We start from the raw sequence: 18,671 nt of genomic DNA on the forward strand, positions 1-18,671 counted from the left end.
TGTGTGTTTCCCACATGCCTGTTTATTTATAAGCCCTGGGAGCACTGGGTCCCGTCGCTGTGGGGACCCTGGTCTCCCTCTGGCACTGCCCTCTGTCCACATGCCCCAGCTCTGCGTCAGAGTGGCCATGGCTAACTGTTGTGTCCTGTCTGAGGAACAAGGGCTTGTCACCAGTTACAAATGGCTTTAGCTTCTCAAGACTACTCTCTTGTCTGGCTGTATCTTACTGTCTGCCCCCTGGCCACCGCCCCCACCCCCAACCCCTCTTCCTCAGGTCTTCTCCAGTTTAATTCTCAATAGATTTCTGAGTCTCAAGCTGGGCTGACCTTTCGCTATTCTTTCCCTGGTACTGACCCCCCACCCCATCTGTGACTCTGTTCTTCTCTCCTTCCATCTCCCTGGCTCCATTTTCCTCTCTGTCTCTCCCTCTTAGCCTCTTTTTAACTCAGTCATTACTTTCTCCCCTCATTGTTCAGAAAAAAAAAAAAAAAGTTAAAGATTTAGAGAAAAGGAAGACATTGTAAAACCTCAAGCCTAGAAGCCATCTCCCATGAGAAGATGCTGCCAGGCCACCATCACCATGGCAACAGGGCTGATGTCATATGTGGCCCAAAGGTCAGGCCTGTCCCAGCAGCTCTGCTGGCCGCTGGGGTTGGGAGGAGGCTGGATCTGAAGCAGTCAGCTTGCAGGAGTGAAGGCCTCCAATGGACAGAAAGAGCTCATAGAGTGGGGAAGATTGGAGACTGCCTCCTCAAGGAAGAAGAGGAGTCTGGGGCTTGGTGGTAGACCTTGTCCCTCTCAGGGCTCCTCAGGTGACCATGCTCCCCCTGTTGAGGTTCCATCAGGGCTGGTGGTCCATCCTGGGGTCTGGGAACTTGGAAGAAGGAACTTCCTCCAAGAGATCTCAGATCACTCAGGTGGGATAGGAGCCGCAGCCAACCAGATTGTCCTCTTGGCCCATGATTCCTATGGTGGCATCCCCCTGGGCTTAGAAACAGAAGGCATGGGTTTCAGTCCTAGTTCTGCTATGGACCAAGAGATCTTGAGCAAATCATGGCCCCCAGGCCTCCATTTCTCCATCCTCACACCAGGAGCCAGGGTTTATTTAGATCTGATGCTGCAGCTTAGGACTCCATGCAACCTGGTGTTTGTCTACCTTCCCTTCATGCAAATCTTAGAGGTAGGGGAGGGGGTGCTGGGGACTCATCCTGAAATAACTGTTGGCCCTACCAGCCTAGATTCCCTTCCTCTCTCTGGTCTGTTTCCCTGTGCCTCTTCCCCTGTGGCACTTACCCGAGAACTCTAGGGCCAGGCAGAGGCCCTTGGATGAGGTCCCTTGGGCCATCCCAAGGCACAAAGTGCCCTGCTTCATTGCACTGTCAAGGAGAGCACCTTAGCCACGGCCGCTGGCGAACCAAGCAGGGCTGCCAAGGCTGAGTTTCGCTCCAGGGAAAGAAAGAGGAGAGAACTCTGTTGGGACTCAGGAGCTGGCTTTGTTCCTTGCTTGCTCCTCACCGCCAGAAGCCACTTTCTCCTGGGAAGTGAGAGAGCTGGGTTAAGGCAGGTGCTGATGTCTGGTCTGAGAGTGCTGTGGAGGGTCTCTGTCTCCATATGGAAATAGGGGAGACCAGGGTAGGAAAGGGGCTATTGCTACTGACAGCAGGGCATCACAGCTCTCTTCAGTGATGAACCGAGCACTGTATTAGGAGTCCTAGCCCACCTGCTCCCTATCCTCAACTGCGGGTGACTTCTCACTTGGCCTTGGGGGAGAAGGGAGAAAGGGAGATGACTTTTGTAGGGGCACTGTAACAACAGCCACATCAGTGGTTCCCCACATTGTTGGGGGGGCAGTGAGGGTGGGTGGGCCACGGGGGAGCAGGGCAGGAAGTCCCCAGAGAGTTAAGAGTTTGTGCCAGGGATGCAGGGCAGAGGCCAAGGGAGTCGGCAGATCTGAGCAGGAAAGCAGGCTGTGGGAATGGGCCCAGGGAGGTAAGAGACTTGTCCATAAATGGGTGTTAGGCCTCCTAACCCAGTGCTCAGTCCACACCGCAGGAGATCCTCTCTCTGTGTGGCTGGTGGTCAGGTTTGGATGTGGAATTAGTGGGAATCGTAGTCAGTGTTCCTCCTGGAGCCTCCTGACAGCCAGACCTCCTAGCCGGCCAAGCAACGGAGACTGGATCCTTTTCCTAGCTCCGTGAAGGCCATCCCCCTCTTCCCGCCCACACTCAGGGACTTGGGGAAGCAGGAGACCAGGGTGCTTGGAAACTGGGGGCCACGCCCAGAAGCACCTCCCTGGCTTCCAATGCCCCAAAGTTTCCTTTTTTTGATTTCGTTTGTTTGTTTTTGTTTTATTTTGGGGGTGGGGAGGTAATTAGGTTTGTTTGTTTGCTTTTAATGGGGGTACTGGGGATGGAACCCAGTACCATGCTAAGCACACACTCTACCACTGAACTATACCCTCCCCAACCAGTTTCCTTAAGACACCGGGTCACTCTTGTTCTGAGGATGGACATTTATTAACACACCCAGGTGTGCCACACAGAACATGTGTTCAGACAGGGATCCCTGCCCAGGGGGGCTCACAATCTAAATGAGACATAACACGTACACGCAGGACACAGACACAGGGAGCGGGGCATCTTCAAGGGACACAGATGGTCAGGGGAGCCACAGGCTGGGGCATACAGCGTGTTCAAGCATTGTCCTTTTGATTGTCTTTGTGGGGAAGGGAGAGGACAGGGGGAGTGGCCCGAGATGGCCTTCCAGAAAGCAGTAGCATCCAGGAGGGACTTGCAGGACACAGAGAACACCAGAAAGAAGTGGTCCCAGGGAGGGATGGGGGAGTCTCTGCAGGCATGGATGAAAAGAGACTCCAAGAGTGAAGGCAGGAGAAAGGCAGAGTCCAGGAGGAGGCCTCGAGCCCACGGCAAGGGGCCGCCACCTCTGCCAGACCGAGCTGTCCTGCTTTCAAGCCTAGCTTTTCCAGAGCAAGCCTGAGCAGAAGTCCCAGCAAGGGGCGGTCTTGAGGCTACTTACCTGACCCTAGGGCTCCCTCCAATCTCTGAGACAGATCAGAAACTTTTAATGGAACATTTAAACCAGGTCGTCAGAAATTAATGTGACAGAAAGGGAGAGCGTAGGCAGCTGCCAGTGGGGGTACTTAGTGCGGTGTGAGGCTGTGGCTTCCGGCCCCAGGTGCTGGGGAGCAGGAGGTGGGGCGGCCCCTTCACTCCAGAGTGGGCAGGGGCCAGCAGGCGGACACACAGCAATGGAGGGCACTCATCTCTGTGTGCCTGTAACGATGTAGCACCTTCCTTCTGAAGCACCCCGAGAGCTTCCCCTGGGCTGTGAGTCGGAGGGAAGGCTGGGATGGTTATTGCTTTTTTGTGGGTGGAGGGAACTGAGACTGGGGGAAGGAAATAGCTTGCCCAGGGCCACTGTGTCTGGAGAAGGAAGACTCAGGCCCAGCTGTCCAGGCCCTCAGGCTGGGGCTGGCCGTGGGGTCCTTGGAGTTGGAGAGACTTTTTCAATCCTAAGGGATTAAACCAGAAAAGGGTGGAGAGAAGCCAGAGATCCAACCAACAGACTCAGAGCTCTACAGGGAACAGGAGGAGATGCTGGCCTGAAACCACAGTGGCCCTGCCAGAGTTCGGGTGGTGGTGGGGAAGGCAGAGGGTCCTCCTTTGGTTTGTCTGACCTGTCTTGAAGGTGGTAAGGGTCCCCTGGGAACTGAGGGAGGGGATGTCAGCCTGGGTGAGCTAGAGGGGTGGCCCTCAGGACCCGAGGAGATGCCACTCCCAATGAGCCTTGCTTCAGGCCTGATCCGGGGGGAATGGCTGCTTCTTTCTGCTTTCGGGGTTGCTGGTGGGTTCATATTCTCCACCTGAGGATGGGCTGGAAGAGCCTTATCACTAGTGAAGCAAAATCCCAAGGGTAACAGGTGAGGTGAGACTCAGCCCCAGGCTCCCCATCCCCTCACCCCACAGCCTCTTCCCCTGGTAGGTGAGGGAGGGCTGGGACCCACGGAGGAAACAGCCAAGGCCCTACTTTTTCACGATCCTTTATTAATCAGAACAGGCCTTGCCACAAAAAGCAGGGCCCATTCCCACAAAAATATGATTTTGCAAAGAGGAAATCTTGCTGGCTTAGAGGATGCATGTGGTGGAAAATTTTTGTATGGTTTTTTTTCCTAGTTTTTCTTCATTGCTCTTTGCTGCAATTTTTTTGTTGTTGTGATAGTGGGTTTTTGTTTCTTCTTTTTTTTTTTTTTTTTATAAAACACTTGCTCTCAAGGACTCAAACACAATACAAACAGCGACCACCAATCCCCACCCCTGGGGCCCCAGTGGGGCTTGGGACTCTGGGGGTTCCCCTTGGCTTTTTTTATGTGGCTGTTTTCCTTGTCCCTTCCCTGGCGTATGGCGCCGGTGGGCGGGTGCGGGGTCCTGGGGCAGGTGGAATTTGTACAGCAGTTACATGGGGAGATGGTCACGAGAAGGGATACCTGAACAAGATGACAGCTAAGTCTAGGGCACCCACAAAGATGGCAGATGACACCCATGAAGGGACCAGGGACACAGTGGAGAAGAGACAGATGGGCCCAGGCTGGCCTCAGCTATCCCTGGAGGCTCTGTGGGGGGAGGGGCAGGTGGGCCTTGCTTTCAGGCTTGGGTAATAATACTTTGCTCGCGGGTAGCACCTTCAGAATCCTCCTGCCTTGACCCCCAGGTCGGGTGACGGTGGCCTTACAACCTCCCCTATGAGGTAGGTGAAGTATTATTACCATCATTTGACAGATGGGAAAACTGAGACCCCGGGAGTGTGGGTGACTTGTCCAAGGTCCGAGGATGGTGACAGAGCTCAAGTGCTCTCCCCCTAACATCAAGTTCCTCTTTTCCCTGCTCTCCTATAGCCCTCTGCCGCCCCCACCCGCGCCCCATACCACCGGCCTCCTCCTGTGCCAACCCACCCTGCCCTTGGCCCACCACTTGCCACCCACCCCAGCATCTGGGAACGCAGGCTGCACATCAGGGATTGGAGAACCCCAGGCCGGGTTCATCAATGTGCCTGGGTGGGGTCAGATTTGGAACAGACAACACCTGGAGATGCTCTCTCTCTGTGATTGGCTAAGAGCTCTGTGGGTGGGGCTCGGAAAACAGTGAAGCAGTTGCCCTGCCCACTCAATGCAAGTTGGTTCAATCTCTGAAGGCTTTGTAACAGGCAGGGGGCCTGGGGCGGCTCGCTCTCCCACCCTCCTCCAGCGGGGTGGAGGGGCACAGGATTTGAGGGAGGGATGGAAGATGGCAGATCCCCTCCACTTCTCAAAACTTCCAACAGCACCCTCTCTTCACTTCCACACTGTCTCCGGAGTCACTGCCCTCCCATCCCCCTGGGGGCGGCCCAATAAGGACCATGTGGTTGGGGCAGACCCCCATTTTAAGCAAAGCTACAATATAGAAAAATTGGGATTTACAAGGAATGTGGGTGACTATTTGCATTACATTAGCACTCTTCACTCTACAAAATGATTCACCTACTTTGTATGATATTCCTCCAGATCCTTGGGGTAAGGGGTAGGGGCAGGGGTGTGAGATTCTAGGTAAGGAATTTTTGATATGGGCAAAAATGTGAGTGTCTGCTGCACAGAGCAGAACGCTCAGCTGGAAAGGAAGCGTACTGAAGGAAAAGAGTTCCCAACTGCCTATGCTTTTGCCACACTCTCTTAAGTGGAGACCCTTTCCAGAGTCTCCTTTTCTGGGGTGTCAGGCCCATCTAGGGTAGAACTGTGGTCCCAGACTGTAGTGTCTGGGCGCCACCTGGTGGTGTGTGCTAGGAATGTCAGTCCCAGCCTCGTGGTCCCCTGGATTCAAGGTTGTCACCAGCTGTCTTGTATCAACACCAGGACTCGCGTGGGGATGAGTGAGCCTAAGCGCGGATTATCCCCAAATCTGCTGTCTCCAAGGGGAGGCCACGTCTAGTCTCTGCAGCAGCTGAGGCAGAGAAATCATGGCTTCTTTGTGTGGGGCAACCTCAGAACTCACAGAATCCTGGAATCTCCCCCCTTTCCTCTGCCTGAACTGCGAGGGGCAGGAGCTGCTCTGAGGGTCCAGGAGCGGTGGGGAATGTGAGAAATTCGAGTGATGGAAGATCAGAAGCCACAACAGAATGAAGGGGAAGGTCTATGAGCACAGGGGATGGAGGGGCGGAAGAGTGTGGGTGCAGAGGTCTGCACAGGGAAAGAGGAGGAAGGGAAGGAGGCTGGAAGGCATGGAGAATGTTGCCAGTGTGGCTGGGACATGACATCTGGGAAGGCTGAGGGTGTCTTTGGATGCGGGTGTCAGGGAAGGGAGCTAGTGGGGGCTTGGGACCCCTGAGATGGAAGGGAGCCGGTGAGTCCTGATGGAATGTGGTATACACAGTAGGTGTGTGAAATGATATTCAAGAGATGAAATTGCTGGGGAAGGAGCAAGTGGAGAGCTCTAACGGAGAGGGGTGCTGGGGTGAGGGCAGAAGGAAGCAGCCCAGTTCTCAGCCCAGCTCTAGTGCCTGCCCCTCTTCCCCACCCTACCCTTCCTCCATCCCTGCCTCCCTCACCCCTCACCTGCCTCGCCCTCCTACCCCCTGGCTCCGGGCACTGACTTCCAGCCTCCAGCCCTACCTCACCTCGTGAAATCCTGCCCTCTCTGCCTCGTCTTCAGCACTGTCAGCCCCAGGGAAACAGGGAGCAAGTACCCCCACTGCAAACACACGCACACACACATACACACACTCACAGTGGACACAACACAAGTACACAGGGCTGGGGCTCCAGGAGCCCGGAGCGGTCTATATACTATCCTCGGCATTCAGTGCCCAGCCGGCACCTGAAACCGCTCTGGAACGGGCACGCTTGGCCAGGCCGGGGCCAAACGCCTCGACCTCCCCTCTCCTGGGCCCATCCTGGGGGCTGGGGAGGGGGTGGCCTTTCTCCACTCCAGGCACTGCCTTAAAGAAAACGGGGGACCGTGCCCACCTGGCGGGCCTCTGGAGGGATCTGCCCGTCTGCCTGTCTGGCTCATGTGCTCCCCCCGCCCCACTTCTTTAGTATCAGCAAGTCAGGAAGGAAAGGGGCAAAGCAGGAAAATGGCCCCCAGAGCCCCTACCCCAGAGCTGGGCCATGAAGGGGTGGGGCTGGTTCTCCCTAGGAATGGGGCCCAACTGATTCCTGGGTCCCCTCCTTGGCCAAGCCCTCAGGATCCTCCCATCACCCATGGCAGGGGGGCCAGGCTGGGCATTGTGCATAAAGTGGTGAGGGCATGATGGGGACCCAGGCCCTTGGCCCCCTGGGCCTCCCTTGGCCCCATTCAGGCCTTCAGCTGGTGCCACTGGGCCACAGGCTGCCGGGGACGGGCAATCATGTCCTTCCAGTGTTTCACCTCCCCGGGCCCACTCTTCCAGGATAGGTAGATCTGGGGAGAAAGGGAAGAGGACAGCATTAGTGGCACTCTCTGAGGCACTGCCCCTTGCCCCTACTGGGGGTGACACTCCATTTCCACAATGACACTCCAGCCTGTGATCATGGGGAACAAGGGGACTCTGTCTACAGTGACAACCTACCCCACAGAGGCCTGTCCCATCTCCCCCAACCAGCCTGATCTATTTTCCTTGTGTGCCTGCTGTTGGGAGCCTGAGCATGCCTGGCTCTTGTGAATTAGACTCCCAACCTGTGGTTTGGGAGTTTGAAGTTTTGTGGTGGGGGATTGAAGGGGGACTGAAGGGGGATGGAGGCATGTCTCGCCATGCCCTCCCCTGCCCTACCTGATAGGCCCTGTCTGCCTTCCTTACTGACAATCGCTCCCATCTCCTGGGCACTTACTACACACCAGGCACTGAACTAGGGACTTTATATACATAGATCATCAAATTCTTACCTGTGAGGCAGATATGTTATTATCCCCATTTTACGGATGGAGACACTAAGATGCAGAGTTAAGAGACTGACCCATAATCACAGAATTTATAATAAGCACAGCGGGATTTAAATCTTTGTCTTCTTGGCCCTGTACTATCTGCTCAGTCCTACCTGCCTCTGTGTTATGGGCCTCATAGCCTTGTCGTGCTGCATGTGCGATCCGCCAGCTGACTCCAGCCTTGGGACTGGTGGTTAGCTAAGAGCACAGAGCTCCCTAAGCTACCCAGGCCAAAGTAAGAACAAATCCACCTTCACCTTTGTTCAGCCAATAGAAGGTAGACTGTTTCAAAAGGAACTGCAGTTGGTACCCAAAGAACACCCAAACTCCAAAAGGCTAAGCTTCAGAAGAGATTAGAAGTAGGTGTGGTAATTTGGCCTGAGCTAGTCAAGGAAGGTCAGCAGGTTCCAGCCCTGCTCAGAACGCACAGTCCCACTGGGGTATGGGTGATGCCATCCTGGGTCACCTGTCCTACCTGTGGCCACTGGTCAGCCTGGCTAGATGGCAGGCAGGGCCAGCTCTCCTCTTTGGGGCCAGTGGCTTCCCTCACAACTAATAGCTAGGTTTTCCATTCCCATCTGTCTGAAGGGTGCTTCCACCTCGGCCCCCTTCCCTGTGGGTGCCCAGGCCCCGCTTTCTTGTTTCCCTCATACAGGGCCACACCTTGGATGATCCATGGTCTCCCCTCACTTGCTTCTGGCATCTACCCTGCCCCTCTGCCTGCCCTGGTCACTGGCTTCCGGCACTGTTCCTGGTCAAACTTCCATGTCTGAATGGACACACATGTCCTTACTAGGAACTTTTCAAAAATAACTTTCATTATAATAGTAGCTAAAATATATGTTCCAAGTACTATGCAAAGCATCTCACCTATGTTATCTTATTTAATCCTCCCAGCACGCTGTGAGATTAGGATTGTGTTACTCTCATTTCAAGAGGAGGAAATGAGACTCATAAAGGTTATGACTGTTAAGAGGTAGAACTGGGACCTAGATCCAGGCAGTATGACTCTCAAGTCCACACTCCCAACAATAAGCCATAAACCAGCACAGGAATAGATATTTCAAAGTAGAAAAGTAGATGGGTTTATGTCACAAAATTGCATCTTGGGAAAGCTCAAGGCCAGGCATGGATTTTTGGTAATGTATGATGAGGAGAGGTCACTTTCTACAAGGAGAATGTCCACATAGCTCAGGCAATAAATTCTTCCACCTCCCTGTGAAGTACTGTAGGGTTGGTATTAGTAGCTCCATTTTACAAATGAGAACACTGAAGCTCGGAGAGGCAAGTGACTTGCCCAAAGTCATCTAGCCATTTAACAACAGATGAGAAGAAAACCGAAGACAGATCTCTGGAGTCTGACTACAGCTCTCAACACTACCCCATGCAGCTCACCCTCTGCAGATGGGACCCTGGGTGATACTGCTCTGAGGTCCTTATCATGTCCTGACCAGAAAACCCTCTTTTGGGGATCCAGGATACTTTTTCCTACCACCTCCTTCTTCCCTGCTTTTCCAGTGGTCTGTCCTGAACTGACCGACCCATAGAGGACACTCTGGGAGAACCTCATCGAATCCTCTCACTTCCATATGAAATGGAAGCCCTGATAGGGGAGGAGACTGACCCGCTCTCTCCTGCTGTTCAGCCCAGTGCTCACCCACTACCCCTGCTGCTCCTTTTAAGGACAGAGCCTGGCCGGGCATCCCCCTACCTTGCCGATGACGTCGTTGCGGCTGAGCCTGTCCTTGTCCATGACGGTGATGATGATGGTCGTCTCCCTCAGCTTCTCCGTGGGGATGTCGAAGGCAAAGGACTCGTTGAAGATGGGGTTCAGGTTCCTTTTCATCGTCACCGTCTTCTTCTTCTCTACCCGCTTGTCCTTGTACATCAGCCACACCTTCACATAGGGGTCTGGGGACAGGTGGAGGAAGGGTCAGAGGAGCAGCAGAGGGCTCCCCAGGACCCCCTTTCCCTTCCAGGTGTGGCATCTAGGACAGGAGGGGTGAGGAAATCCCTAAGGAAGAAGGAGGGGGATCTGGGGGATCAGCAGATGGAGAAGTTGGAAAGGACCTTAGCCATCACCCATGGCCTTTCTGCGAGCATGAACGAGGAAACCGAGAGGCCAGGTCTCGCCTGAGGTCACAGACAAGCAGTGTCGGAGCTGGGGCTAGAATACAGGTCTCCCCACCATTGCGTTCCCTTTTTCCTGACTCTGGGAAGGACAGAGCCCCAGGTGATGCTGACGCTGAGGGTGTTCTGAAGATGGCCACCAGGGCTCTAGGGTAAAGCGGCTGGGATTGGAGGTGGGATGCGGGGTTTGGGAATGAGGGCCACAGCCCGGACCCTGTTGTCCACATCCAGCGTGACCTCCATGCCCAGCCTGTCTGCCCTCTGCTGTGAGGAGCAGCCGCACCTGATGTGCCCCCGATGTCCATGGCTTTGAGGTTCCGGGCTTTGATGATGTTCACGATGATGGAGTTGGCAGAGGGGTTGTAGCAGAGGGACAGGAGCAGCTCCCCTCGGCTCCCCTGGGAGGGACAAGAGGAGGGATAAGGCTGGGCCACTCCCCTTGCTCCCCTGGGGGGGAGAACAAGAGGGCTGTGGGGACTGGGGTAGACCTGGCCCAGGACCCCACCACTAGGACCTGGGTGCTTACTCACCCCCCCCGTCTGTCACACTGCACACCTGGTCTCCCCCTATCTGGGCTCCACTCCCCAGGCTCTTTGTCACAGCTCAGGCTCCCCGAGTGCTGAGCACGGGCGCTGAGACCGCTGGTGGGAACTCTGCTCCATCAGGCCCACCCATCTGCACCTCCCTGCCCACAACCTTCCCGGTGTTCTTGAGGTTGGGGAGGTAGGACCGGATCTTCCAGCCCCCAAGTCAGGGGCCTCCGGGTGGGGCCTTACACTCCCATCGCTGCATGGCTTCAGATCCTTCCAGAAGGTCTGCATCTGGGTCAGGTCCACCTTGTTGAGGGGGATGGACACCTCCCCGATGGGGTCGTTGCGGCTGAAGCGGTCATAGTCCAGGACCTGGAGGTAGAGGACCCTCTGCACCACCTTCTCGTAGGGGAAACCTGGGGGACAGATAGCGCAGGTGAAGAGCAGGCCAGAGTGGCCACACAGGGCCTGGGCAGGGCCACACTCCTGGGCAGGAAGGCCCCAGGAGGAGGAGGGGCTGGCCCTGTGCCTTCCTGCTGCCACCCTACCTGGGCTGAGCAGGCAATACCTGCATTCAGATCCTCCTGAAGTGCCAGCAAGAACTATCATCATCTCATTTATCTCCCTCGACAGTCTGTGAGGTGGATGGTATCTTGTCGATTGTACAGATGAGATGATTGAGGCTCAGATGACTTAACATACCTGCCCAAAGTCCCACAGCTAATAAAGAGCAGAACTGGGACCATTCATTCACCCATTCACCACGTGTCCGTCTCAGTGGCTGGGCAGTGGCCCCCTTGCTCTCTGGGCAGCCCTGACACTGCCAATCATTCTGAGACAAGTCTGGGCAAGTGGTCCTGCCTGAGATGGTCACAGCTGCCAGAAAGTAAGCCTCAGGAGGACTCAGGGCAGAGGGGAATGGCAAAGACAAAGAAATAGCAGTAGACGCCTGTCCTAGGACTCCACACTTCCCCTCGCCTCCTGCCAATGCATCAGCCCATCCTTCCGTCCTTCCTCAACAGACCTGCAGCTGTCCCCATCTCCACTGCCACCTCCCCATCCAAGCCACCGGCATCTCTTGCCTAGACAGTTGCAAGAGTTTCCAAACAGCCCTCCCCACTTGTGTGCTTTCTTCTACAGCCCATTCTCAGCACAGCAGCCAGAGTGATCTTTTAAAAATAGAAATCACATCACGATACTCTCCTGCTTAAAGCCTTTCAATGGCTCCCAGTGCACTTAGAATAAAAGCCGTGGGCTCTGCTTTGGCTTCAAGTCCTCCCACAACTTGGCCCACTGTCTTCTCCCTGCTCATCTTGTGACCACTCTTCAATGACTGGGCTTCGGCTACCTTGGGTTTTCCTGCCTTGGCCCCACCACGCCCCGTCCCGGCTTACCCTCTTCCATCAGGTCTCAGCTTTCTTTCCTGATGCCCCATATGGGGTCAGATCCCCTGTTCTATGCACTAGCACTTCCCTTTCGCAGCGTGTATCACAGGTTCTTCTAGAGACTGTTTCTCTGAGTCTGACTCTCCCACTAGGCTAGGATTTCCAGGAAGGCATCTCTGTCCTCAGCCACCGGATCCCATCTAACACTGTTTCTGGCGTGTAGTAGGCACTCGATTAAATATTTGTTAAGAGAATCAATAATTGAACAAGTAAATAAATGTCCATGAAAGGGCCTAATGGAGCCTCAGGAGCGTGACTGGCTGGAGCAGGAGATGAGGCCAGAGTGGAGGGCTGGGGGAAGGAGCTTGGATGGGATGGAAGGTACTAGGGAGGCAGAGGAAGGCCTGAAGCCCGAGTCATTGGGCCTTGGGAGGCTTAGTCGGAGGAGGGGCTGGCCTGGGAGGTGCAGGAGGTGCAGGCCAGCCTGGAGGTCTGAGGTGGCGAGATCCTGAACCAAGGTGTGAGCAGGAAGGAGACAGGACCCTTAATACCTTAGCCCAACTGGTGGAGAGGTGAAGGGAGAGGAAGAGTTCTGCAGGATTCTAGTGCCTTCAGCCAAAGATGTTAGAAGCGCAGAGTTGCCTCTGATGGGAGCAGATTTGCTGGAAGAGGAAATCCTATGTTCCCTGAGCCCCCAGCCTCTGAACTCCCTCAGGGCCCCTTCCTCATATTGAGGGGGGCTATGTCTTGCTCACTTCGGAGTACCCCCAAAGACCTTTAGCATCTATTTAGGTGAAATGCATGAGGATAAGTGTTCTGAAAATGCTGAAGGCTCCAAGATGTCCCTGAACCTGAGTCAGCTCTTTTCAACACCAGAGGAGGCATTCTCCTATCTGGAAGACTCCTGTTCATCTATCAGAACCCATTTTGAATGGCCCCTTTTCTGGGAAATGTTTTCAGCACCACCAAGGGGATTTTATACTGGGTTCTTGCAGTATCTGCCATGCACTGTGTGGTTTAATTATCTACACATCTGTGTCATCCAAGGAATACCTTGAGGGTCATAATGCCCTCATCTTCTGTGCCCTCAGTTCCCAAAACAGTGCCTAGCCTGTAGTTGCTGCTGGGTAAATGTTTGCAGAAGGGACAGTGGACTGGGGCTCTGCCCATGAACTTCACCCCACCAGCTGGCTACATACACCTGCAGGTAGCCAAAGTCTCTCACTGGTTGTGCCATCTCTAAACTGGCTCCCATGCGGAACTGGGGAAGGGAGAAACCCACAAGCACCCATTAGTTCAATCTCAAAAATTTATTTAGTGGGTGAGCTGGCTGTCACCCTGTAGAAGGAGTGGGCTATCAAGTGGCTGGGACACCAGATGGGGCAGATTCCTGAATCCCTGGGGCACACACTTTGGGTTGTAGCCAGTCAGGGCACCAGGGAGTTGGTGTTGTAGTGATTTATTCTTACTAGTTGAAAGTGTCATGACTCCTCTAAGTGGGGTCCAGGTACCCAAAGGACCTGGGACAGAAATCACTCCCTGATCACACACCCAGTTTCCTGGTTACCTTGAATCCTCAGAGATAATGGATAAAGATGGGTCCTCAGGAGAGAGGAAGGATATTTGCCTCAGTGGCCTCTAGGACCCTGGGGTGTGGTTCAGAGCTTCTGTTCCTGTGCTTCTGGACTGGCTTGGCCCGTGTTGGGAGAGGGGGTCAGAGAATGGGGGCAGATGGAGTGTGTTTGACAAGCGGGTATAAAGTGTTTACAATTCACTGATTTGTTTAATCCTCACTATTATTATCTTTATTTTACAGAGGAGGAAACCACGGCACAGAGAGGTTCAGGAACTTGCCCCAGGTCACACAGCTAGTAAGTGGCAGAGCTGATATTCAAACTCAGGCAGTCTGGCCCATTGCCTGGGCTCTTACCCACTACACTGTGGGCACTGCAGGTGCCCCACCTCGTCCTGCACGCCGGAGTTTGAGTCCTGTGTCTGGGCAGTGGCCCAGCTTTCTTCCTTGGCCTCCGACTATGATGCTGGCTCCACTCAGCCCTGTAGCCTCATCCCAGCTGGACCCAAAATGCATCAGGTTAACTGGGCTGAGACACTCGCCTGTGTGGGTGTGGGTGTGCCTCTGTACGTGTGCATGTGTGCGGTCACGTGTGTGTGTGTGTGTGCGTGTATTGGGCTGAGGGGAAGAGGGGCCCTGAGGGCAGGGGCTGGCACAGCCTCACCTTCAAAGAGGAAGGTCTCATTCCAGTGGGGGTTCAGGTTCTTCCGTTTCACCTTGGTCTCCAGCTTGTGCTTCTTGTCTGGCAGCAGGTAGATCTTGACAAAGGGGTCGCTGGTGCCGCTGAAGTCCTTGGCCGGCAGCTCCTGGGCCTTCATGATCTTCACGGTGAGCGTGGACTCCTGGAAGTTGTAGCCGACGCTGAACTGGATCCGGCCCAGGTTCTCTCGGCTGCAGCCCTCGTGGGCCTCGTCCTCCTCAGAGCCTGGGGAGAGCTGGGGGCGGGGGAGAGGCAGGCATGGTTGGGGATGCTCCTCTGCAGCCCAGCATGGCTGGGAGGCCTCCTGGTGCCCGAGGCCAGGCCAGCTACAGAGAGCTGCCTTCTCCCTCTGGTCACAAAGTAAGGCTGGTGGTGGCACATCCCACGTTCACCTCTGGGACAGGATGCTGAGGCAGGGGCAGGTGCCTTGACCAGGGTCACATAGGGAGGGAGGGGCAGAGCGGGGCCAGCCCCCGCCTCCTGAACCCCAGAGCAGTGTGTGCCCCACTTGCCAGCCTCTTCTTGAAGCCCCAGGTCTGCCTCCACTCCCCTACCCCCAGATCAGCTCCCCAGGTGCACTCTAGGTCCCCGGCCCTCCTCAGTACTGGCATCTGAGGCTCTTACTAAATAATTCTGCCACCTAGGCCCACCCTAGCCCCCTCAAATCAGGCCCCCTTGGGAGAGGGCCTGGGAATCTGTACTTTCAGTGTCCCTGCCTTATACAGATACTGCTTCTGAAAAATTGACCTCTCTCATTTTGTAAATCACATCATTCTCAGAACCCCAGAGAGTCACTCTCCAAAGAAATATTGTGGTAAAGCCTTTTGAGATGAAAATCATCTCCCTCAACTGTTTTGTAGCCTAGGTTTTGGGGTTGGTGTATTTCACAGTGGGCCCTGCAGGCACCAGGGCTGAGGTCCACTGGAAGGGAGGGCTACACCTGCAGTCGGTCCCCCTTCCCTGGGAGTGGCATTTGGGCCGACCCAGCAACCGACAGACATGTGGCGGGTGGCATGGGTGTCCCATTCCCAGGATGATGTTGAGAAAAATAGGAAGTAGTTGAGGGGAGGGTCTCCTAGTCAAGTGTTCTCAGCTATGGCTGCTCGCTGGGAACAACTGGGTAGGTTTTAGCATACTGCCCATCCTCCAGCCCCCTGGGTCTTGTCCTGGGCCCCATCCCAGGCCCCATCCCAGACCCCACCCCAGACCCAGGAGTCCAGGTGGCCCAAGCATTTCTGTCTCTAAAAGCTGCTCAGGTGATTGGATAAGAGCCAGGGTGGGACCCAAGATACCACATTTAAGACAAAACTGTTGGCACCTATTTTCTTTCCCTCCTTCCTCTGCAGGCAATGTTTCTGTGTCCCTCCTTCCTCCTGGAGAGGTGGTCCCAGGTTCTGAAATACTAACTGATACAGATGATAAGAACACATATAGTGTGCACTTACCACGAAGAAGACTCTTGTATCACCTTCTTACTGAATCCTGACAACAACTGGGTGAGGCAGTTATCAGTACTCTCTCGCTGAGGACACTGGCTCAGAGAGGTTAAGTCACATGCTCAAGATTGCACAGCAGTGTGGACCCTCTCTGACTTGAAAGCCCACTCTTTCTACCAAAGAAGCCCCACATCCCAGGGCAATTTTGAGACTTCCCCCCAAGCCAGAGAGGACTCACCTACCCCAGGTGAGAAGCACCACACTAACAATAGTAACTACCATGGGCCTGGCCCTGCCCAGGGCTGTGTGGTTTGCCCTCCTCTACTCCTTACAATATCCTGATGAGGCAGGCACTACCGTGTTCCATTTGGTTTGGAACACAGAGTTGTTATTGCCTCCAGTCGCCTGTGATTTAGTGATGGGTCAGAACTCGACCCCAGGTAGCGCCCAGACATCATGTGTACCTTCCTGCTGCCCTCACACACTCAGATCCAATGTCTGGGGCTTCACAGCCACGCCCCTGGTCCCGCCTAGAGCTGGAAGGGGGGCTGAGCTGCCTCCCCTGCTCTTCTCACAGTAGAAGAGAGTGCCTCCAGCCCTGCCCCTTGGCCAGAGCCAGGTAACACTGCAAGTTCCACCCAGGCCTGCTGAGAATCTGTTCCCTCCCTAGAGCCAGTTTTCTCCTGGTCCTCCTTCCTTCTTCTCCTACCTTTGAACCCCCACTCCCTTTGAACCTGTTTCTACATCTGTAGAATGGGACCATGAGACAGCCCTATGGTATGTGGTTCCAGACAAGGTTAAGTGGGTCCACACCCCTTCCATCGTCCTGCTCTGTAGCCTGGTCCCTGCCACTGCCAGACATGGACTGAGAGTGGACAACTTGCCCCTCCCCTTTCCTTCTCAAGTTGGGGTAGAGAGCCTGGTAACTGGAGCCCAGGTGGCCCCAGCCCCACCTGAGTTCCCTCTGGTCACTGGGTTCCCAAACAGGGTGGTCTGGGCTGGAAGGCCCAAGCTGGCCTAGTGGGTCAGTGGGCTTCACCTCAGAAGGGGGTGGTGGTTCTCGGCCTATTCCCAGCCTTCTGAAACCACAGCCCTGAGCCCTAATTAACCAGCTGGGGCAGCTCCTGGAGCTGTTACCATGGCAACCAGGCTAGCCACCCCCACCACGGGCTAGAAGAGGTGTTGCCTGAGCCCCAGCTCCAGCAGAAGCAGGGTGGTAGTAACTCAGATGCAGGTGTGGCCCGGCCTCCTCTTTGACCCCCTCCCCTCAATCCCTTCATCTGTAATACGGCTGCTGGTGCCTGTATCCTGACCCCCATCTCTGGGGCCCAGAGATCAGCCAGTGGTTTACTTCTGCCCTGTTCATCTTCATCATCACTATTAATGACAGTGACCCAGCTTTGGCCTAGGGGGAGGCAGTTAGATCCTGCCTGCCCACCTCTGAGCGTCCACTGAGTGTGAGAGGGCGCTGTGCTGGGACTCGAACTTCCTTCCTCTGCCTGTGGCCATCGGCTCCTCCCTTGGGGCAGCAAGGGGCAGGCAAGCTGGCTGGGAAAGGGCCGGCCCTTCTGGGAACCTGGCTACCGGGAAGCTGTAACCAATTAAGAAGCTGTGCAGGGAGGCAGGCTGGATTGTGGCAATGGCCCGCAGGGAGAGAGGATGGCCGGGCTGATCTACACGGGTGGAGGAAGACAGACAGGAAGGAGGTGGAGGATGAGGCAGCAGGGCCTAGGGGGCAGGGAGAAGGGGAGAGGTAGGGAGGCTCAAGGGAGACCTGATCTGGAACAGGGAAAATCTGATGCTTAATCTGCATCCAAGAGAAATACAGACTTTGGGGCCCATCTCAGGCCTGCTGACTGGGAATCTGCACTGTAACAAGCTCCCCTAGTGACTCGCGTGCCTGTCACAACTTGAGAGGCTCTGGGCTAGAAAAGAGCAGTGGGCACGTATGGTTAGAGCCAGCCAGAATCCTGACCAGCAGAGGCCTGAGGCCTGGGGGCGCCAGGGGCCTCAGGGAGAGTGGGGGCTGTGGTGCCAGGGTGGTGGCAAGGTGACTCGGAGTCAAGTGATGTTAGGACTGGCGAGGGCCTGAGAGGAAGCCCAAGCCCCTTCCCTCAGTGGGAGGCAGAGGGGAGACAGGGATGGTGCGCGGAGGAGGGCGGAGGGGGCGGAGGCCAAGGACCAGGGAGGCGAGATGACTTGTCCCAAGGTGTGTCTAGTAGGAACATAGCAGGCACCCGGTTCCCACCCTCACGTCCTCTCCAAGCCTTCTTAAAACTTCTGAGCTGCCAAGCCTTTGACTGACTCCTGCCTGAAATCTTCGTCAGCCCTGGGCCTTCAGGGGCTCTTTGGAAAGCACAGGTGGGGCAACTGGCTGTGACTCACTGCTGACACCAGGGGGCACCACGTGAAGCCACAAACTCTGCCTTGGTGAAAACTCCCCAGAACCACCTGGCTGGGATCTGGGGAGGGCGGGGTGTGGACAGGAGAACCCCAGCACCAGAGAGACTGGGGTCCTCACAGGGACTAGGACCAGAGGGGTTCTGCTCTCCTGTTCTTTTTGGGCCTCAGCTGGCCCCCAGCCAAGGGAGCTGGGGGATGTCCCTGGGATGAGCATTTGAGACCTGCTCTGTTGGGAGTGCCACCCCAGACCTCCACGCAGTGGGAAGCCACTCCAAGAGAGGGGTCACCTTCTGCCCCAAGTCCTCGGTCCATTAGCCTTTCCTTCTAGGATCGTAAAATATGTCACATAGCAGGATTTCTTAGTCCCCTGCCTCACCCAGAAAGAGACTGGAGGAGGATGGGAATCTTAATCTTGCTTGACAGATGGGGAAACTGAAGCACAGAGAGGCCATCGAGGTGAGAGAGCTGGAAAAGAACCCAGGCCGGGCTCACTCGGTCACCACGATCGTTTCTCTGCAGGACTCTCACGTGGTCACCCATTTCCACACCCACCCCACCCCCGCCC

General features: G+C 55.4%; 1 protein-coding gene across 6 annotated transcripts in view; it reads right to left on the reverse strand.

Annotated features, from left to right (window-relative positions):
- Positions 1-6,031: 6,031 nt before the first annotated feature.
- The window catches only part of SYT7 (synaptotagmin 7), a 59,189-nt gene continuing 46,549 nt past the window's right edge, over positions 6,032-18,671 (reverse strand). For all 6 annotated transcript variants that reach the window (XM_032489559.1, XM_032489555.1, XM_032489557.1 and 3 more), the window contains 5 exons: positions 14,232-14,502; positions 10,856-11,025; positions 10,363-10,477; positions 9,661-9,860; positions 6,032-7,448 (listed from right to left, as the gene is read on the reverse strand). In XM_032489559.1, the coding sequence (XP_032345450.1) occupies positions 7,344-7,448; positions 9,661-9,860; positions 10,363-10,477; positions 10,856-11,025; positions 14,232-14,502 (861 nt within the window). In that variant the 3' untranslated portion in view covers positions 6,032-7,343. The remainder of the gene's footprint in view (positions 7,449-9,660; positions 9,861-10,362; positions 10,478-10,855; positions 11,026-14,231; positions 14,503-18,671) is intronic.

This window comes from Camelus ferus, chromosome 10 (genome assembly GCF_009834535.1).
Source record: "Camelus ferus isolate YT-003-E chromosome 10, BCGSAC_Cfer_1.0, whole genome shotgun sequence".
Classification (NCBI taxonomy): domain Eukaryota; kingdom Metazoa; phylum Chordata; class Mammalia; order Artiodactyla; family Camelidae; genus Camelus; species Camelus ferus.